This window comes from Leptosomus discolor, chromosome 22 (genome assembly GCF_034619465.1).
Source record: "Leptosomus discolor isolate bLepDis1 chromosome 22, bLepDis1.hap2, whole genome shotgun sequence".
NCBI classification, from domain to species: domain Eukaryota; kingdom Metazoa; phylum Chordata; class Aves; order Leptosomiformes; family Leptosomidae; genus Leptosomus; species Leptosomus discolor.
In genome coordinates, this window is record NC_141412.1 from 316,834 (window position 1) to 338,208 (window position 21,375).

Here is a 21,375-nt window from a genome sequence, read left to right on the forward strand (position 1 = left end):
AACGCAGTTTGGGGGAACAGGAGCTAAATATTTACGTGCACGTTGCCTTCCTTGCAAAAACCCACACTGCCTAACGAAAGCCCCCGGGCTCACAGCAAACGCTTTCCAATGCTACGCCAGTTTCACCGAACTGGGGAGAACAACCCGGAGGCGAAGGTTAGGAAAAGGGCCTGTCCCCAGCACGCCTCGAATCGGGACCTTGACCCTTAAACTAAACTCCTCACGATCCCCCGCTGCGCTCCAGCCGCAGCCCAGGGCAAGTCCACCCAAAGCCTGTGCCACGGGGCAAACCTGCTGCTCCCTGCCCCGACGCGCGGGCGCGCTCATCCCCTCGGCGCAGGGATCAGCCGAGCCATCGCTCAGGCACACACTTACTTGCAGCACTGCTTCTTTATATTGCGCCCACCAAACTTGGGTTTGTCTAGACAGTTCGTACAGACACCGCAGTCCTCTGGGACCTGACAGCCCGAACACTGCCCACAGCGCCTCGAGCGCCGGCCCTTCTTCACCGGAGGTTCTTGCTGCGCCTTGTTTCTGGTAACCGGCTTAATTGGCTTGATAGGTGGAGCGAGAGGTTCAGCCTCTTCTGAGCCGGCTATCGACGACTTATCTATCAAGAAAAACGTCTGATGTGAATTCGCCGATGCCCAAGAACGTTCCAGGAGTGCGTATGTGAGCACACACCCTCCCCCCCGGCAGAAGAACAGTTTAGTGCAGGGCACCCGTTCACAACAGTTACCAAGGACGGTTAAAAGGCTTCACCCTGTTTGAGTGGCGCTGCCACGGGGAGCCCGGAGCACCTTCCCTCGTTAACCGCTCGAAGCCCTCGCTTTAAGCGGTCCACCGAAGCTGACTTTGGAGGAAACCACAAGCGAAAACTAAAGCTCTGAACCCACCGTCGTTCCCCATGGAAGACAGAATCTTCTCCCGCTCTTCCCACGGTAAGGCACTCAGAGTGGGCATGTCGTCAGGAAACACCGCTCGCTTGCGGCCCAGCGCCACGGCTGCTCTCCTGCAAACATGTTTTATTCGTGGTCCTCGGACTGACGTCTCTGACGAATCGCTCTCCTGCCCCTAGATGTCAGAAAAGGAGAACAGACACTGTGCCTAAGGAAGGTACCAAAACGAGGCTGGGCAACACACTTAACAGAAACTTCTGAACAACCTAAAGAGAGTTAAACTATGTCTTGGGAAGAATCGGGATAAAAATACAGACTCCCGGCCTTCTGAGCCTCAGTTATCCATGAGAGGATGAACTCAGAAGTGCAAGAGGTCTTACTGATTTGGAATTACAAGGTAAGCTTCTACCCGCTACCGGAAAGCAAACTTGCCCGTGAAGCCGTGTTATCGAGGCACCGGTACCACAAAAACCAAGAGTCAACTGGAGTCAGACTGAACATTCGGTGCTACCTGATCCAGCAGAAGCCAGAAGCTAACCAAGCTGTTTGACAGCTTCGTAGCAGCTGGCCTTTAAGAAGAGGGGCTTGTGTTTACTGAGGTGCTGAAAGAAACGTAGCATTTTTGTGCAATTTTCCATGTTTTCGTTGCAGGATTCTGAAACATTTCCCCGACACGGGCAACCGCGAGGGCCTGGGCTGCTTCGACACCGGGCCAGGCAAACAGAAGCACGCGCTTCTTCATTTCAGACACAAAAGTTTGAGAGTTTTCTGTTTAAAGTATGCGCTAGTGATTTTCAACAGTGCCACTAAGGCAAGTAGAAGCTGAAATAAAAAGGAAGTATTCTCTGGAAGTGTGTTGCACCTGCCTTTCTGGTGGCTAAAGAGGACTGCGGAAAAGGCTGGGGGTGGGGCGGGGGGGGGGGGGGGGGAGAGGGAAGAGAGGAGAGCGGTAGCAAGCATTCCCCCAATGAGATGCAAAATCCCAATGGATATTACTCCCGCTGTAAGCTGTAAGTAAGGTCACCACCGTGTAGAGTTAGAAAGAAGAGAGAGGCCAGGACCAGCTTCACGCTCGAGAAGGGCCCACCAGAAATACTGGGGCCAAGAACAACTACTGCCGTTCGCTGGAGCCGTGCTTTAAGAGCGAGTACTACTACTCCAGACTACCACTTTCCTTAGATTTATTCGGAGGAACCAAATAAGCAGCTACGCCGTACTGATCGCTAAAAAGGCACGCAGCTTCCCCCTGAGCCGACTACACAGCGGCTCCCTCTCCCCCTCAGCTTCTGCCCAGGGCTTCTCGTTTTTGGATCGTTTGCCATCTGTTGCACCAACAGCTGCTTAGCTCGGCACGTTAATTCTTCACGCTTCGGATCAGAAAGCTACTCGTGACTTCCAGTGCAAGTTCAAAATAAGATGCGCTCTAGCAAAAAAACAAAAACAAAAACAAAACCACCAACCCACAAAACAAATCAAACAAAAAACCCAAACAAAAAACCCAACTAGAAAACAGGAATACCTGTGCTTTTGGCTGGTCTGCTTGCTTGAGGGACTTGCTCTTCTCAATCTTGTAGAGCTGGGCTTTTGCCTTTTTCAGAAGACTGGCCACCCTCTTGTCGGTCATCGGCAGTTTGTCTGCTTGAGCCAGCATAGAGCTGATGGAGGAAGCGGAATGTTTAACGGTGCTTGACGAAGGAGCAGAAAGACGCAGGGCTTTTTCCTTCTCCAAAGACGGCGCGGCGGGGCTGAGGTCCAGGTCCGACTTGTCTAAGCCCCCTCTACCTTTCTTGGACGTTTTGGTTTTGATGGCTGCCGTCTCTACCAGAGCAGCGGTGGAAACGTCTGCCGCGGCATCTATTGCCGTAGACTTCTTCCGCCCGGCGGCTTTCTTGGCAGACGAGGATGCCGCCGCCACATCTTCGCTGACAACTTTGTCTTTGGGCATTTTCCCTACAGGAAACAGAGCGGAGCTACTCTGAACATCTGACCCTTTTCTCCTTTTCTCTTTCCTCGACTCCCGTTTGTTCTCCTTTTCTCTCTCTCTGTCTTTCTCTCTGCTCTTGTCCTTCTCCAGGCTCTTGTCAGCGTCTTTGTCTTTGGAGAGCTCCTCTGCTGCCCTGTCCTTGCTTCTGCCTCTCTCCGTCTGGGGGCTCGACGTGAACCAGGGGAAGAGAGGAGTAGGGCTACTGGACGAGAATGGCTCCGCTGGAGCGCTCGTCTGCTTCCTCGGTCGCTGGCTTCTTTCTGCCGATTCCCCAGACTGCGTTAGGGAATGGGAAGGAAAAGTAAAAGTTGAATTTAAGGCACTAGTGGCAAGAGAACTAACAGAAATGCTAGTTAACGAGGAAGAGACAGAAGACTGTGGGGTGAGAGTCGCCAGGTCCGAGGTACTCAGTCTCCCGCTTCTCGTCCTCATGGAGTGCGAAGGAGATCTGGGTTCCGATCGGATGGGGCTGAACGCTTTCCTCTTCCGCCTCCGAGAGGAGGCGCCCGTAGCGGAGGTCCCCGCAGCAGTGCGACCCACCGACGAGGGCAGAGTCACAGATTCAAAGATCCGGGAGTGGGCCTCGCTCGGTGTGAACCTGGGCGCTCGCAGCAGAGGACTTCTCTTGTGCAGGTCAAACCTCGTTCCAGAGTGAAGAGAAAAGAGACGCGCCGGAGCCGTCGCGCCCGGCGTCGAGAAGCCGGGCGCGAAGCCGACGTCCTCCGGTGTCAGCGGCGGGGGCCTGAAGTTGTCGAATATCGGCTTGCGAATAAGACCCTCTTTGGCATATTTCGCTGATGAGAAGTACTGCGGTTCCGACCTGGAGTGCTTCAGGGAGGTCCACCTAAACGTCGGCTCTCGCAGGATCGACTTCCGTTTCTCTTGCATCGGCGCGGCGGAAGCGGGAAGAAAGGGTGAGGCTAACGGTATGGTAGGAGGCATGAGCCAAGGGGTATGGTCCGAGATGCTGGAAGCAGGCTGCAGCGGTGGCGGGGGAGTGAGCAACGGGGGAGGAGGAGAGGAGGAGGACTGCTGCTGCGGCACGCTTGGTAAGGCCGACAGCTTTTTAGCGGTCCTCTGGCCAAAACTTCTTTCCGTTATCGAAAACCTTCTGTTTCTCCTGTCGCCATTATCGTTTTCGGGAGACTGAGAAACAGGCAGCGGTGCGTGAACTTCTGGAGTATTGCTCCGCTCCTCAGAAAGCGTCTGCATCTCCTCGGAAGCCTGGGAGTCCGTAGACGTATCCACGCTGGGGCTACTGGACCGCGAGGAGTCCGAAGACACCTGAGACGAATGCTGAGAAGCAGCGCTGGACTTCTCGCTGGAGCCACAAGACGTAGCGCTGAACCTGCTGTTCGGTGTGGATTCCAGTCTGGATATCTTAATAGGAGGATCGTAGTCCTCGTCCTCAATGAACCGTTTGGGTGTTTTGATAATCCGTGAAGAGATAGCGCTCACAACCGGCATGATGAACTGTCGGATATTTTTGAGCTGGGTCCTCCCCTTCCGGCCCTGCAGTTTGGCCGCTTCTTTCTCGATCTTTTTCTGCGCCCCCTTTTTGGCCCTCTGCAAGAGTTGCTTCGCGATCGTGGCATCTGTCCTTTTGGTGGAAGGTATAATCCGAACGGGCTTGATCCTGCGCGGACTCTGTCTGACGGCGGTCTTCTCCTCCTTCGTAAGAGGCGGGGTGCCATCCTTCTCTTTGCGAATCCTTTGGGGTTTCTCCAGCTGCGAGTTCATGACTAAGGTCGAGGAAGTCTTTAAACGCTCGGAGGACGGCGGCCGGCCCCTCCTGCGCACGATCTGAACGCTCTTCCTCCCAATCTGAAGTTTCGCCCCAGGCTTAAATTTAGATTTCAGGGGGGAGAGCTTACTAGTTCTTAACTTCTTGATTTTAGTTGCTTGCTGAAATGTAGTGGATGGCGACCTTTTGATTTTTTTCAGGCTCTGTTTTTCTTCTTTACTGCCCTTCTGAACGTCCGACGCGTCCTTCACTTGCGACAATTTGAACTTCACGCTCGTAAGCGTTGGAGGCCTTCCTCGTCTTTTCTCCCCACTCTTCAGCTCCTTCTTCTTTACCTTCTCCATGGATGTAGTTTCAGACTTGCTCGAAGGGGAACACACCGATGAAGAGTCCGACAGGACAGCCGAACTGCGGTCAGAGCTGCTCCGGGGCCTCCCGCGAGGTTTCCGCGGGCTGGATTTCACTGGGAGGGAAGGAGAGAACGCAAAGCACGCGTTACACTTCTCCGAGCGGCGGATCGGCATACCCAGGTCACGCGAGGGTTTACTCAGGATCAGCCACACCGTCCGTACAAGCTGCCAAGACACTCCGGTGAATCACCAACACAAACAGTTTTATCAATACGTGTAAAGAGTCCCTTCCCAACAAACCTCTTCTCCCACATAAAATACGAGTAGGCAATTTTTTTCTCAAAGCAGACGCTTGCCTTTTCCCAACTACATCTGCCACGGCACAAGCCCACTATCAACCTAACGTTGAGAGGGAACAACAGTTCTTAAGGGCACGTGCCACCTTTCAGAGGCATTAAAAGATTTGCTGTGGGATTTTTTTTGTTTCGTTTTGGTTTTTTTTTTTTTTTTTTTTTTTAAGCAGATCACAGGTAGTTGAAGGGGGGGGGGAGGGGGCGGGAATCCTTCCTCCCCGGTACCATCCATCTACACTGCTAAGGGACAGGTCAGTAAGGCAGGAACAACGCACAGGGAGAGGTTGATACAAGATAATTTACTAAAAATACCCTGCTTTTCCTTTGAAACTTGGCATTAGCACGCAGATGTGCGAGACTTGACTCTTCACCTCCACCAATGCTTTTCAGTGCGTGCCCACCAAACCCAGCCCTCCCAGTTCTGGGTCTTCCCAGCTCCGACAGCGTGCTTCACTGCTCACTTGAAACACCCTGGTCACTAGGCTCTCCGCAGCACAACGGGCTGGCGAGGCCAAGCCGAGCAGACGCTTGCAGCGAACGAGCGGAGTGCTGCGGCGAGAGCGTCTATGGACAAGAATCTAAGCCGAAGCTCAACTCCTTCGCTGGCAGTCCCATCATGATCTGACCCTGCATCTCCACAGCTGGAAACGCAACAGCTTAGCTACAACTTATCCTCAAGCCTTCAGTATTTCCTCTGTTTCCAAAAAAGTGAAGGCTCCAGTCACAGGCAATGAGTCTACTAAAACAGTCAAGACGGTCTTAGATCCTTACTGTTAAGATAATTGCCTCTACCAAAACGCCAGCACGAGGTTTAACGTTCCGGTTTCACCAGGATAACTCTTTTACTCAACGTTTCCCCGTTCCGTAACGGACCAGGTGTAAAGAGTCCAAAACTTACAGAGTCAAACCCACAGCCTGGGGTGGCTTTTACGGTGCATGAGCTTTGATGGAACAAATGGGAGAGACATGGCAAAACGGTCACAATGGAGAGCACAAAGCCAACAGTCAATCCCGCGACTTGAACGTACCTGTGGGGGACCTGGTGGGACTTCGTACTTTGACTTCTTCATCTGAACCAAAACCTAAAAACTGTTCATCCTGCAAGAGAAAGGGGATGGAAATTTGAAGACGGGGCTATTAACATGAAAACAAACTTCACCACGATCAACGCGTGGAAGGATTCTAGAGGACTTTCCCTCCCCCGGTAACACACTGGCATTTGTTCTTCCAGCAAACAATTGCTGAAAAGGAAACACAACTTTCATATGTACATATAAAGCAGCTACAGTTTACAGCTACGGAACGATCAAAAAGCGTCACGGGGAAACAAAGGATAAGTACATACGGAAACAAACCCTTAACGCAGAGAATCTGCTGCTTGTACCAGATCACAAAGCTCTGCTCTCACAAGCTATCCTTCAGACTACCCGAGAGACACACTTCAGCAGAAGCAGCGTTTCCGTGTTTTTTTGTTAGTGGACTAACTTCCTCCAAACTCACGCAAAAGCCCCTCTGGATGCGCAGGAGCATCCGAGGTCTGTAACTCTGCCCAAGCAGCCTGGAGCTCGAACAAGACCTCGCGGCTCGCTCCGGCCCCTGTCCGACAGCTTCCCCGAGGGAGGGCTCGCCTCCTGCTCCCACAAGACCCCACAGCGATGCTGTCAGCCTCTGGGTGGAGAACGCTCGACCGCTGGGCCGTTCTGGACCCTATAGGATCGCCTTGCCGTCAGATGAACACCCCCCCCCCCCCCCCCCCCCAGCTCCATCATGAGGTGCAGGCACCGTTCGTACACCCCAAGAGCCGCAGCCCGTCATAGCACTAAGCACCTCGAAACACTGCGAACAGGTGAGGTGGCAGAACAAGCCTCCTCTCAGGGGCACCAAAGGTTGTTTCGTCTCCGGTGGCTCCCAGCGAAGCCACCACCAAAGGAGCACTTCTCGCTAAGGGACCACAACCTTTGCTAGTTGTTACACTTCAAAGAATAACGCAACGAGCAGCCGTGCAGGTAACATTATGGAACGTCACGGGCCACCGTCTTAAAAACTGACTCTTGACTACAGTAAAGGTGGTTGGGCTGGGTTGGGCTGGGCGGGTTTCTTTCAATTCGCTTCAGACTTTGTCTTTAGGAGAGACAGAAACCCGACTTCCATTGCAGAGCTGTTCTCTCGGGCAGAGGCACAACGTTAAAGGCACTCTGTTCACGTCAAGGCGGCCTTTTCAGGGAGTACGCAAAGCTGTCAATCCTATTCATCTGCCACCAAAACCTCCGACACATTTTTTGTTTTCACGTCCTTCCAGCCCTCCTAGTCCATTTTCACCTCAGGCATTCGGGTCTGCCAGTCTTAACTTCTCTCCGAAAACAGAGAGGCCACTTGCTGCTTGCTCCTTTAAACTGCTGCGCAAGGTGGCCGCCCGCTAGAAAGCCATTCTGCTGCTCCTGTGACAACCGGCGTCTGCAAAGAGCTCTGCCAAGAGCAAGCACCACAGACCAGCAGCCCGAAAGGGACAAGGCGCGACACTGAACAGCAGAAGGTGAGCTGGGCGAAGAAGTAACGCCGTTTCCTGATGCAGCTTCGGCCCCGGCAGAAGCCTTTGTCGAAACGGCGCCTTATTTCCACCTTGTGCTTCCGACACACAATTTACAGGGCTACAGGACAGACCGCGCAGTCAGGCTCAGCTACTGAAACCACAGTCGAGCTTTACAGACACTAAACCACACGCACCGAGACCCACGCCCGCATCTGCGGGAAAGTCACGATGTGATAAGCCGCAATTTCTCAAAAATTTTCTGCTCTGTTTCTGTTTGACAAGCCTCAGTATTAAACAATTCGGACAGAGTAAACAGCCCGAGCAGAAGGCCATTCAAGTTTTCAATGCAGACAGCGCTCCGCTGAGTCCAACGCGCCACCTACGAATTTGGGCCGCAGGTCATCATCGCTGTGAGCAACCACCAGCCCGCATGGCTGGGGAAGGGATAGTCCTGCCCTTCCTCACCTCCCTGCTGCCTACCCGCCCTTTGCAGTTGCAGCAGCGATGCCAAGGAAACCAAAAAAGTTACGCCAAAGCGCGCTAGTTCTACCCGAGGAACCTTGCTTCACACAGGAGCCCCCCCACCCCCCCGCCGGCCCTTCCCCGAAAAGGGAAAAGCTGCCGCCTCCCAGCTGTAACCTACAGCGACGAAACGGGAGCGAGGAAGGCTGCGGAAGGGCCTGGCTGCCCGCCGGCTCCCGGCGCTGCGGATCGATGGCCTGTCACGCCTGCCTGCCGCTCCCCGAGCACGTGGGCTCGCTGCAGGATGTAAACAGTGCTGCGCAGGCACGGCCTTCGCAGGGAAGAGGGTCCCCGGCACCGCAGAGGGAGAGGCTGCGCACGGAGCCAGATCTGGGCTGAAACGGTCTAAACCCCGAGAATGCGAGCTGGAAAAATAACACGCTGCCTACGAACAGCCAGGTTTAGAAACGCAAAGGGAACAGCCGCTCGCCCCACGCAATTTCTTCTTTGCCAGCCTACCAAAAATCGAGATCTGCAGCATCCTCAAACACACGATCGCGTGCGTGTAGCGTACGCCGGGTACAGAGAAAGGCTGGAAAACGCTGACTTTGCCTGTACGAGCACATCTCCCCCGAGGGAGCAGAACTCACTGCCGCAAGCAGAAGGCTCTTAAGGCAGGTATACAGCCCCTGACAGGAGAACCCTTTAGACTGCCTGGCAAAAAAATAAAAAGACGGCAGCGATTTCTTTCCATGAAACGATTCATTCCCAGGTCTCACAGCTCTAACTAAAGAGCTCCCCCATGCTCTGCTCATTTGCTGTGCGGGAGCAGCTCAGAGGAAGGGGCAGCTCGCCGGCTGCACCTCCAGAACCACAGCGCTGCGGCCTCAGAAGCCCACCCTGCCAAACGCAGGGCCCTCCCTACGGAAGCGCCAACGTACCGAGCTCCAAGGACTAGCCACGTTTCCAACAGACCACTTAAAACACTAAATAAACAAGCAAACAGTTTTCAGGAAGAGTAACAGACACAAAGACCTGTATTTACAAGACTGAGTTAGAGCTCATCCCCGCCCAGAGAGGCAGGTAAGTTCGGTGTAACCTCAAATAATACTTTCCACGGAAATCCCTCACTGGCGCCCAACTTAGACGGGTATGGAACACTCACCGTTGGCCAATGACTTCACGTCTCCTGTGACAAAGGCAGAGACGCAGCTAATATCCAATACAGTCTCCAGCAGCTGCGAATGAAGACAACCTCACACACAGCACCAGAGTCGCCAAGGGGCTGACTGCGCGCAGCGAGACCTTAGGAACGGAGAACAAGCATGCGCTCACAGCTACGACTTGACAGGCTGGTGTTTGCAGGTACCGGTGCCGCACAACAGACGAGTAGTTTCTGCTAACTGCTCTTCTGCCCAGAACAAAACACCGGGCCTGAAGACACCCAAGAACCCGTCGTGCGGCTTTCTAACGCTCCAGCTGCTCCTCCACCTTTTCGCGCTCTTCAGAGAGGTATTCCACTTCTACTGCCCCCAAAAGCTTGTTCAGAACCTGCGCTATTTTTGAACCGAGCTCTGCTAGCTCACTTTTCCAACAGGATACAAAAACTCTGGCTTTGCCCCGATGTCCTGGGAACGGTCATTCCTCCTCCATTTCCTCCCGAGCAGTCACCAGAAGCGTCCACGGCAAAAGGGCACTCTCCACACAACGATCCCTCCGGCTTCACTTACAGCTACAAGTAGCACGACCGCTACGCCGTTCACGTTTGTTCGGTGACACTCACGAGCGCGTCGGTGACCTCAGAGCGGTCCTTCCCGTCGCCTGGAAGGCAGCCTCATAACTGATCAGAGAGGACTGAGAAGGCCACCAAGTACCAGCAAGCGTTTGCCAGGCTAAACCGCCCGGTCGGCCATCACAAGTCGACACACAGTTTTGAGGCAAATCAAGCAGGAACAGCCTCCCTTCAGTTTTTCAGGAGTGACTATACAGCACGACAGATGGAGAGTGATTAAAAACCATAATGGTTTTGAACGTGACCTCATTTACCGGAGAAAGAATAACGCAACACAAAAAAGGTCACTCGGGATTATAAATAAAAGGATGAAGGAAGGCTTGCCTCATGTGCAAGACACGAAGCCTAACTCAGCAGGCAAGGGGCGATCCCTCCGTGGGCAGCGGAGCTTCCACGTGCATCTCCCACTCAAACATCACACCACCTCAACTGGTGTAAAGCTCAGAGCTGTGAGCAGATGGAGAAAGGCTTTTCCTGGAGTAACCCAGCTACTACGGGAACAGAAAAGTCGCGAGCAAATCCCTAATAGCAGCGCTCTTGAGCAAAATTACTTTTCAAAGAATTCCCGACTAAAGATCTTGGAGGAAAAATCCACCTTCAAACGAGAAACTCGTTCTGAAGGTACCGACTGATGTTCCGGTCTCCGTCTGAGGAATCACAGTGTGACCCGTACCACTACGGACCCAAGAAGTCACGCAGGACTGTCATCAAAGCTGTCCAAAGCATTACACCCGCAATGCAGCTGTTCCGATCAGCTCTTGAAAAGGTTTGGTTAATGTTAAGATAGAGTCGTCTGAACAAAGCTTTACTTCTCCTCCTCTTCATCATCTTGGTTTTGGCCCCCAATTACACAGCACCTCACCTTCTTGGAAAGAGAGGAGTTATTCTCAGGAGCTCATCCAGAAGCCTGCTTAGTAACTACGGCACAATACCCAACGGCTCCTCTTCTTGCAGCAGAGTAAACATCCTAAGTGACCCAGAGACAAACGCCGGGTGCGCTCTGCGCCCTGTCGGGAGCGAAGTCATCTGGGAGTTTGGGGAGACGCTTCCCAAGCGATCGTTGGCACCGCAACGCCGCTAATAAGCGGCAGGGCACTTGGGGCTACCGCTACGTAACGACTCGGCTGAGGGTCCACTTGTCCCTTCGTTCTTTAATTAGACAAAAGCTTTGAAGGGGAGTGACGCACGGACTCTGCCGGGGCTTCGCCTCGAAACAGCACCAACCTACACAGCGTGTCCCGAGAGCGCAGAGCAGCTCTTGGCCGGGTCACCTCCGCACGACAACCCCCAGACCAGAACAACGGGAAGATACGCCCCTGCCACCGCGTCCCAGCTGTACCCTCGGCAATCAACCCCGACCACACAACCGTCATTAGGACCGCGGCTGCCAGAGCCCCTTGCACGACACCCGATTTTGGAACTGGACAGAGCCTCTTTACGGGGCTCGAGCGCAGAGAGCGCCCGTTCGGACAGCACCACCGGGAGCGCGGACCAGTCCGCCAGCTTGCTAGACGGCAAACGAGAGTAGCCAGCGTCGGGAGGCAAGGACACAGCCAGGCCCTCGCTGTCCGGCCAAACTGCGAGCAGCAGGACAGGCTGACCCACAGCAGCGTCCCACTAACGAAACCAAATCGGTCCCTGCTTCCCGCAGAGTCCTGGCTCCGTCCCGGATGAGAAACGCTGATTTACAGTTCCTGCTCTGAACACAGAGGGGTGCTTTTTAGAGCACCTGAAACAGCCCCGTTCTGCTCACAACCAGCTTTCAATGCCACCTCTGAGGAAGAGGGTCAGCCCAACTGTTACCTAGAAAGACCCGGCTCGCACCTGGTGGGAGAAAAGTGAGACCAAAGCCTCCGGGACCACACCCAAGAGACCACTGGCAGCACGTCGCTCGCTCTCCCGGTTCCACAATGGACATTCAGAAAGCAATGCTTCAGCCGGACTTGGACAACCGAGGAAAGGAAAGAATCCTGCTGTTCAATAGAAGTGGACCTAACTAACACCTGCCCAACGCAGCGGGCTGCAACACCTCAGCTTGTTCTGTGCACACGCGGCTACGCTCTAGAGTTGCTGTATCGATGCATGAAAAAAACCTTTGGTAGCCACAAACTCATCCCTTGCTCCTAAAGAAATCTCCACCACACAGCAAAGCGTGACAGTGTTTAATATTCAAGTCGAACTACGCTTTGTAGCTTGGCTCAGGGGGGGAACAGCTCACCCCTCTGCGGGAATTTTGCGGCGCTCCTTCACCTTAAGGATCGAGAATTCACTGGCTGTCGGTGCCCAAGACCGAACTGAGGGGACTGACCATCACGAAGGGCATTACTCTCAGTAAGAAACAAGCTCCTATGTGCTGTGGCCACCTGGCTACAAGGATTTCATTGCCAGGGAAGCGTCACACCCAAGCAATAAGTTCGCAAGAACCCACGTTCTTTGCCAAGGCCATCCCCAGTGGCCACAGCAAAGCTGGAGAGGGACGCGAAACACGGCACCTCATCAGTGACTCCCCGTGTCTGCCCTTTACAGGTACTTCACCGCAAAACAGCACCGATTTCGTGAGAGATCAGCGGGGACGAGGATGCCTTCCGATAAACAGCAGGTATGGTTTCCTCAGGCAGCTGACGGGACAGGCCAAGAAGAGGAGCCGGCTGGAGTGGCAAACATTTGCTGGTCGGGGACCCGAACCCACAAAGTCCCTCTGCCGGAAGGCTCCCTCTGAACGCAGGTTGCCCGTCCTTCTGTTCACTGAAGCCAAACACAACTGAAACCCGAAAAAAACGCCTCCTTGTCGCAGTTTTACCTCACGTAAGGCAGCGCCTTTTCCCCACTTCATTCTCGCCGCTGAAAAGCGGTCGGGCAGCAAGCTTGGGCACCACAGCAGGCGAGCCTGCAGCGAGCGAGCTCCCTCGCCCGCAGGAGAAAAGCGCCTGCACGCGCCACTACCCCCTCACCAGTGGAAGCCATCAGCACCTTCCACAGGCGCTCAAAAGGCTGGGGGGGATGCCGCCTCAGCGGGGACGCACCCGGAAGCCGGCTAAGAGAGGCCGAGAAGCGAAGTACTGAGTCAAAGAGTTACCCAGGCTCTTCCCTCGTTTCCTCCAAAGGCGGTACAGTAAAATCTGTACTTCAGTGCCCTGCTGACAACACAGAGGCATGCGGGGAAACGCTGCTGCAAGAGTCTGTCCCGCGAGGTGTCCAGCTGAAGGCAGCTCAACCTCGAAAAGCCCCCGGAGCAAACCGGTCAGCGCACGTTGCTGCTGCTTCTGAAATACCTACCCATCACCTCTGCCAGTGAGACAAGTGACACTCCCTTCCGTCGAAAACAGCTTCCCACGGGGAACCCCGATTCCTTTCTGCCAAGAAGCTTCACAAAACGGCTCCCTGGAGGGTTCCGAGTACTGTGTAACGCTGACCGAACCACGGAAGCGGGAAACTCACCAGGAGGACTAAAACACGGACTTTTATTGTCACGCTTCGGCCAAAGGAGCACCCGAGTCTTCAGAAAGGGGAAAAAAAGCATGAAGGAGCCCTCCCTCCGCCTCTCGGGATGTGATCCGTATCCTCCTCACCCTTGTTCGACACCAGTGCCCGCGAGCGGCTGCCCACGAGTGCCATGCACACGCCAGGAACGGGCCGGGCTCCGCACCTCCACTTCGCAGATTAAACACCCGGGCAGCTTGACAGTGGCTGCTCAGCTTAACGCTAGCGGAGAAAATTTTGAGGCGGACAGAATTTCAATGCCTGTGGAGGAAAGAAATCATCCGTACTTCCAGCTCAGGCGTGACCGTGGCGGCAGCGCAGAAGCCACTCCTTCCTCGCAGCACATGGGTCTCGGACCATTTCAAAACAAGCCAGCCCTCGGTGAACATCCACGACTCTAACGCTCACCTCGTAAAAAATTACGACCCGTGCATAATTACAGCAGCGCTACTAGAGACACCATCATCACCGTGACGTTCCGTTTCAAACCTCAGGTTTCTGCAGCTTTCCAGCTGATGGAGATTCGTGGTGTAAACTGCCAACGCGCATCCAACACGCTCTCAACTTCTACATCCCAAAGCTTCAATTAAGCTTCAGGGGCGGGGAGGCAGCTCTGAACTGACAGGCGCAGCAGATATTTAACAACTACGCGCAAGCTTCTTTTATGCCAATTACCGACGTAATGAATCAAGAAAACACAAGCAAATTTCCCTTATTACTGAAGTGCTGTTCGCATCAGGCAGAAAGGGAAAAATCGCAGTACAAACACCACCGTTTCCAACCAGTTGTAGCTTTACTGTGCAAAAGCTCCCCCCCAGCTCTTGCAGTGCCAAAATCAAGCATCATAACGAAGCTCCCTTTGAGCAAGGCGGTTTCAAGATAACTCAGTGAAACCCTGAGCTGCAGCAGAAGTCGAGGATTCGTACAAAGCAACCAGAAAGCTGGGGAGTACGCAGCGACACCCCAGAACTCAGGTACCTTCCAGAGGTCTGCTCTGTACCACAAAACGGCCAAGGAGACACAGGAAAGACCGAGTGTAACACTCGCTCTGGACTCCTATGCTTTGTTACGTCCAGTTTGGACGTCAATGCACTGTTTCAACAGGTACTTACACAAGCGAACACCGGAAGGCAGCGTGACACCAGGAGGCCAAAACCAAAGGACACGGAGCAGAAGCTGTACATAAAAAGACAACGCAGCTTCTTCCCCGGATCACCCCAGGCTCCCAAAACTCAAAGCGACAGCTCGGCGCTTACTCCCGATGCAAAACGCCAACTCAGCTGAAGACCATAACCAGCTTGGTTCAGGGAAGACCCTCAACCTTGTGGAAGGGAACGGCCCGAGCACCGGGCAGTCCCTCCGAGAGCACGGGGAGCTCCAGCAAGCAGGGTCTTTGGGGAGCCCCTTCTGCACCCAAAGCGGGGTACCACACGGGCACCAGAGCCTCACCGTTTCAATGCCAACGCCTCTAAAGGGACCACGGGCAGCACCCGCACACCGATTTCCTACGTGTGCTAGGGCTCTTCCCACACCCCCCGCTCCCACCCCGCAGAGAGAAGAGCTTGTCCTACAGCTTCTGGTGACCGGCAGCGGTGCTGTGAGCTTCACTATGACTACAGCGCACGCGGAGTAAGTCACCGGTCGGGAGCACTAGGTCGTTCAAGGCTCTGCTTCTTGAGTGCCGCTGAAGGAAAGAAACCAACTCCATGGGCCGGCTACACCTGAACGCTTGAGGGTGTCCGCTCCTCGAGTACGCCAGCGCGTGCTGCAAGTTCAGAGCGAGGGGAAGCACCCGGGGTCTCCCCCTTCCCTGCTCACGAGCGGCCAGGTGAAGCTCGACCTACAGAGACCAGGCCGCAAAGAGCTTTCATCGTTACCTCCCACTGCACGTAACGTTATTAGACAGAACTATTGAGCAGCTAAATAGAAAAGTGGCCTAAGAAGTGAAACACTCTAGATCTAAGAGATCCTGTCTTCATCAGCCGCTAGCACCAAGAACCTATCAAAGCTATGTTACTTTAAAGCAAAGATGCCCTAAAGGCCAAACTCACAAAGATCTTTCAGAGTTTTTCGGAGATGCAAAAGTATACTTTAAGACAATTGGAATTAAAAAGAAAAAACACAAAACAACCAAACGACCCAATGCCATCTCAGGAAAAAAAAAAAAAAGAACAGAAACAAAGCAACCCGCCTCCCCCCACATGAAAACCTCCCGAGTTGTTAACTCTGTGGTCAGGTTGGTTAGCCAGATTTCAGTCATTTCTGCCCCTGAACTAGTGCTTCCGAGGCATTAACTTCTTTCAAGTAGACCCGGTAAATTCCACTGCACCCCGTCTATTGCAAACGGAGAAAAGCAGGAGCATCCCAAGAGACTGGCATCAAAGAGAAGGGATGCTGGCAGGCAGTCCAAGCCAAAACCCCGAGCGCTGCGCCGGGGAGGTTAAAGTGCGCCCACGGTCAGCTCGGTGCATGCAAACATGACCCCCTCCCTCCCCACACTGCAGCCTGCCGGAGCTGGGACCCCACAGCCCAGGGATTCCTCCAGCTCAGCCGTGAGCGACTAGCTCCGCTTCACGGCTCCCAACAGAAAACACCAAAACTAAGCTGGAAAGATACAAGAAAACTGTATTTTTATGTGCGTTTTAATGAACTCTGATATCGCCAGCAACTCAAAAGCAAAGCAACTACTCTTTAGAGGGATGGAATACAGACAAAGCTACGCTCGCCCGCCCCGCAGCTGACAGCCTGCCCATGGAAGGAGAGACAGAACCGGCCTTTCAGAAGGCGATACAGCGCTCCCGCTACAAAGGGCCCGGGGAACGCTCTTGCCGGCGCAAGGACGCAGCTAACAAGTGATGCCAGACAAGAACCGGGGGAAAGGAGTGCCGCAGCTTGTAGTGAGTAACACACCCCCATCATGTCTTCCCTGTTCTGTCAATAGGTGGGCTGTTGTCAGACTCTTGCTCTGGCTGCCTTAGAAAAGCTTCAAAAAAAAAAAAAAAAAAAAAAAAAAAAAAGGCAGGAAGAGCAACCCAAAAAAAAAAAAAAAAGAAAAAAGAAAAAGGGAGGGGGCGGGGGGGGGGGGGGGGGAAGACAGCCATCTCTCTGGGTGCCAGCGAACGGCGCTCGCCCCGGGCCACGCTGCCCCGGGCTCTGGCTGGGCCCTCGGGGCGGCGCAAGGGGCACGCAGGAGGAGCCGGCCCCCCGGCTCGGCCCGGCGATCGCCCCCCGCGGCCCCTCTCCCGGGGAAGGACGCGATACCCCGGCGGAGCATCCTCCGCAACGGGGAGAAACCAGAGCCCGGCCCCGCTTCGCCCCGCCGCCGCCCTCCGCGGGGAGAGGAGCCGCCGCCGCCCCCCGGCCCCATCCTACCTCCCGGTGGCGGGGAGCGCGCTCCTCGGCCCCGCGGCGGCGCGGGAGAGGGAGCGGCGGGAGGAGGATAATGGAGGCGGCGGCGGCGGGGAGGACACCCCGGCGGCAAGTCGCGTGCGCGGGGAGGGACGGCGCGGAGGCGGAGGGCGTCCGGCACCCCCCAATCCGCCCCCCCCCACCCCCCCCCGCCCCCCTCCCTCCCCGCCGCGGCGGGGCCCGGCGGCGGGGCGCGCCCTTTGTGCGGGGAGCGGGAGCGGCGGCGCGGGCCCCGCGGGCGCGGTAGGTGTGTCCCGGCGGCGCGGGGTGTGCGGGCAGGGGGGTGTGCCGCCCGCCGGGGCGGAGCGGGGATGCTGCGGGCCGGGACCCGCGGGCCGCGCCGCGCCCTCCCTCCCGCCGCCGCCCGCCGCCGCACACCACCCCCCCTCCCCCCCCCCCCCCCCGCCTCCCCCGCCCCGCCGCCCCTCCTCACCTCTCCGCTGCCCGCCTCGGCGCCGCAGGCCGCGCGGAACCGCCGCAGGTTGATGCCGATGGCGGCCGAGACCTGGAGCGCCGCGTCGAAGCCGGGTCCCACCCCGGCCGCGGGGCCCCCGGAGCCGCCGGAGCCCGGCGCTGCCCCGCCTCCCCCGCTTCCCGCCGCCCCGCCGGAGCACGGGCCGCCGCGCTCCCCCTCGCCCGCCGCAGCCGACGCCGACGCCGGCTCGGCGGCTCGCAGGCTCCGCACGGCCGGCACCCGCAGCCGGGACCCCCCCAGCCCCCGGCGGCCCCAGCCGCCGCTGCCGGGCCGGGCAGGGAAGCGCCACCGACCGCTGTGCGCCATCTTTACTGTGAGGCGACGAGCCAGAGAGCGGGGCCGGGCCGCGCCCCGCGCCCTGGATGGCGCTTCGCCGGCCCGCAGAGGTGCTGCATAACAGAGGCCGCCATTCAGGTTACGGGGCCCCGCCATCCCGCCGCCCGGGCGCCTGGCTAAGCCATGCGCGGCGGGTGCTAGCCCGGCATAACGCTGGGCGATATGCAGGGCCCGGGGCCCGAGCCCCAGCGCGGACCCCCGTCCTGGATAGCGCAGACTGCCGCCGCCGCGGTCCCTCATAGCTCGGAGGGCCATGCAGGCGCGGGGCACCCCGTGAGCGGACCCCAGAACCTGACTGCCGCATAACCGGGCCGCAAGCAGCCCGCATAACCGCGACGGCGATGCCGAGCGAGAGCGCGAGCCGCCGGCGCCCGGGACCGCGCATACGGCATAGGCCGCCCCGCCAGCTCCCTCCATAGCGCCAGGCCGTATGCGGGGCGCGGGGCGCCTCTCGGCGCCGCCCCGGGCCCTGCCTGGGGCGGGAGGCGCGGGCTGGCGCTCCGCATACCGGCGGCGCGCAGGCAGGGCGCGGGGCCGGCGCTGAGGCGGGAGGGCGGCGGAGCGGGCCGGGCGGGGCCGGGCCGGGCCTGGCCTCCCAGGGCCGCCCGACAACGGGACCGCGCCGGCCCCTGACAGGGCACCCGCCCCCCCCCCGCAGGGACTCCGTCCGGGCCGACGCGGGGCTCGGGGCCCGCCCGGGAAAGCGGGGCAGCCCGGCTCGCTGTCTGGGGGGCGGCAAGCAGCCACCCAGGTAGGTGCGAGGAGGTGGCGGCACTGAGGTACCGTGAGCTGGGGTCAGCCCTTCCCCTCCGCCGCCCCGTCCACCTCCTACCTGCGCCCCCCGCGCCGGGGTCCCGCCCGGTGCCACCTCCGGGAAGGAGGCGATGGCGCCAGGCCGGCAGCTCGCTCTGGTCCCCGGTGTCCCGCCGCAGGGTCGCCTCCTCCATCTTGTACAGTGCAGCAAGAAGGGGGTTAACGGCCAACAAGTGCCCGCTGTATTCCCGCAGAAAAACACCACTGCGAACACACGAGTACCAGTTACAAACCCCCTCCGCCTGGGGAACAGGGAACCGTAAATCGCCCATTTCCTTGGAAGCCCATCTGCTGAGGAGGGGAGAGTGATGGTGGAGGAGAGAACGGCTGTTCGCCCCCAGCAGCAGCACCCAAACAGTGTCTGTGATGTTAAAGAGGACAGAAAACTTCCACCGGGTTCACAGACGCTGCACACTTGATATGCTGCCGGGGTTCTGCTGGGGGAGCGGGGTGAGGGTAGCTTCTTGTGAGGACTTCCAGGGGGGCGGAAAACTAAAATTAGATGGCTTCTGTCTCTCTAAGGAGCAAGGGATGTTTTTCCTAGTCGAGTTTAAGCCAGTCCTCCCAAGGAAGCGGGTCTGCCAGCCCCGGCGCTGCTGTGCAAGCTGCGCCCGAGTGCCTATGAGCGCCCATCCCTTGCTAGCAGCACGCACAGGTAGGGACAAGTCGCAGGGGGCGAGCAGGCCTTTGAGCCAGGTCAGGCAGGCTGGCTGTCAGGGAGATTCTCGTGGGTCCAGAACCCTTCTGCAAACCAGCATCACACCTTAAATCCCTCGTGTGAGCAGTCTGTCTGTCCCTCACTAGGGAATATGCACTGCAGACCCCTACGGAGGGGCCCGGTGGGCTCCCCTTACCGGTATCTGCCTGCCAGGCAATGGGTTTGGGAAAAGAGGAGCGAAGAGCTTCCAGGGAGGGGCAGTTTTCGGGGCCGTCTTGGCCTTTGCCAGCTGTGACCCAGAGCTGCTGGGTCGGGAACCCTTCTGGTTCACAAAATAGGCAAATCTTTCCATCGATACCACTGATAACCTTCCAGCCACCAAATGCGAAGCGCGTGAGCTCACCTGCGCCGCCTGTCAGGGGTCCGAGGGGGCTTCTCGCCGGGACGAAGCGTGGAGCAGGCCCGCTGTGCTGCAGGGAGAACAGGAATTGCTGTGCTGCTGGCGCAGCCGCCCCAGCACTGTCTGGGTCACTCGGGGCGGCCAAACTGGGGGCTGTGGGTGCGCCAGGGAGCCAAACACAGGGCCCGGAGCAGCAAAGGAGCGGCCGGTACGATGCCAGTATCGACAAGAAGCGGCGCTGGCTGGGAACCATCTTCTAAGGCAATAAGGCCGGTGAGGTCCTGCCCTAGCGGGAGCGCTGGCTTCCGAGAGCTCCGTCTACAAACCGTTCTCTGAAAACACGCCAGGGTGCAGGGGCCGCGCTGGGTTTGTGGGTGCGCCTCCACCACAGCGGGGTGAAAAGGAGCGAGCTGGGGGGTTTCCGGACGGCTCGCGCCTCCGGCCGGCAGCGAACCGAGCTGACGTGTACGGGAAAGCTCCGCTTACCTTCACGGGCTCCTGCTCAACGCGCCGCACCCCAAAGCAGCAGAACCGCGTGGCACAGCGCGACGTACCCTACGGCACGAGCCAGGGCAGACAGGCTCTGACGGCATCAATAAAGCGGTCCCCGGGAGCTGACGTGAAACAGTCGGAAACAAAGGAGAGCATGCGCGCTCCCAGCGCGACCCTGGGGCTCCTGGGGTCCCCTGAGCGCCGCAGCCGTCGCCCAAAGAACGAGCCCGGGCGCGGTAACGAGCAGTGGCGGCGCTGAACCAGCTCTGGGGCCGTCCCAGGGGACTGGCCCCTTCAGGCGGCTGGCTGGCTGCCCCTCCGCACCGGGCCGGGGCCGGGCTCACCCCCCACCCGTCCCAAAAGACCACGACAGCTCGACACCGGTTCCTGGCTTTATTGTGACAGACCCCGTTACAGACGCGGGACCCCGGCACCGAGGACGACGGCATCGCCGTGGACCAGCCTTCAGACGTTGTACCCGATCACGCCGCCCTTGCCTATGATCTCCCCGATGTAAAACCACATCAGCACCTCCGTGGCCACCAGCCCGTTCCTCAGCGCCTCCTGAAAGAAAGAAAAGCCGCCACCGGTGAGGCCGCCGGCTCCCGGGACGGCCGCCTCCCTCGCTCCTGCGTCCAGGCCCCGCGGAGGACCGACCGGGCCGCCAGCCCGTTCGCCAGCCGAGCGTTCAGGGAGAGAACGAGGAGGCGAGGACGCCGCCACCCCTCGCTCCCGCCCGGCCCGCCGTTACCCTGACGGTGAGCTGCGCCAGCCGGCCGGTCTGGAAGCTCCTGACCAAGCCCTTTATGCCGTCGATGGCCCGGGGAATCTCGGCGGGGGTCGGCGGGGCCAGCTCCACCTTGGCGTAGTACCAGAACGTGGCCAAGCGCGGCTTCGAGTACGCCACGGCGGCTGCCGGGAGAAGGAATCGAAAGGCGTTTTCCCACCGGCGCGGCCTCCCCGGGCCAGTCCCTCCCGCCGTCCCTCCCGCCGCTCACCGCTGAGGAGCTGCGGCCCTTGGGTGGCGATGCGCTGCGCCAGCCTCTGCGCGGCCTGCGCCATGCTGCTGCGGGCACCGGCTGAATGTCACCCCGCCGCCGCCGCCGCTGCCGCCGCCGCCAGGACCCCGCCGCCACGGCTGCCCGCGCCGCGCCTGCGCGCCCGCCCCGCCCCCCCGCGCTCCCGGCAGGCGCCTGCCG

At 58.0% G+C, this 21,375-nt stretch overlaps 2 protein-coding genes across 2 annotated transcripts in view; both read right to left on the minus strand.

Annotated features, from left to right (window-relative positions):
• Positions 1 to 17,783, minus strand: part of KMT2A (lysine methyltransferase 2A) — a 44,616-nt gene extending 26,833 nt beyond the window's left edge. Inside the window, exons 1-5 of the mRNA XM_086476957.1 lie at positions 17,436 to 17,783; positions 6,359 to 6,428; positions 2,419 to 5,090; positions 897 to 1,074; positions 376 to 610 (exon numbers count right to left, since the gene is read on the minus strand). Of these exons, the coding sequence (XP_086333083.1) occupies positions 376 to 610; positions 897 to 1,074; positions 2,419 to 5,090; positions 6,359 to 6,428; positions 17,436 to 17,783 (3,503 nt within the window). The remainder of the gene's footprint in view (positions 1 to 375; positions 611 to 896; positions 1,075 to 2,418; positions 5,091 to 6,358; positions 6,429 to 17,435) is intronic.
• A 2,772-nt stretch (positions 17,784 to 20,555) lies between these two features.
• ATP5MG (ATP synthase membrane subunit g) lies at positions 20,556 to 21,255 on the minus strand. The gene is made up of 3 exons (XM_086476934.1): positions 21,175 to 21,255; positions 20,928 to 21,088; positions 20,556 to 20,740 (listed from the first exon to the last, which is right to left on the minus strand). Exons 1-3 carry the CDS (start codon positions 21,236 to 21,238, stop codon positions 20,642 to 20,644), a joined length of 324 nt encoding a protein of 107 aa, XP_086333060.1. The 5' UTR covers positions 21,239 to 21,255; the 3' UTR covers positions 20,556 to 20,641.
• Positions 21,256 to 21,375: the final 120 nt, after the last annotated feature.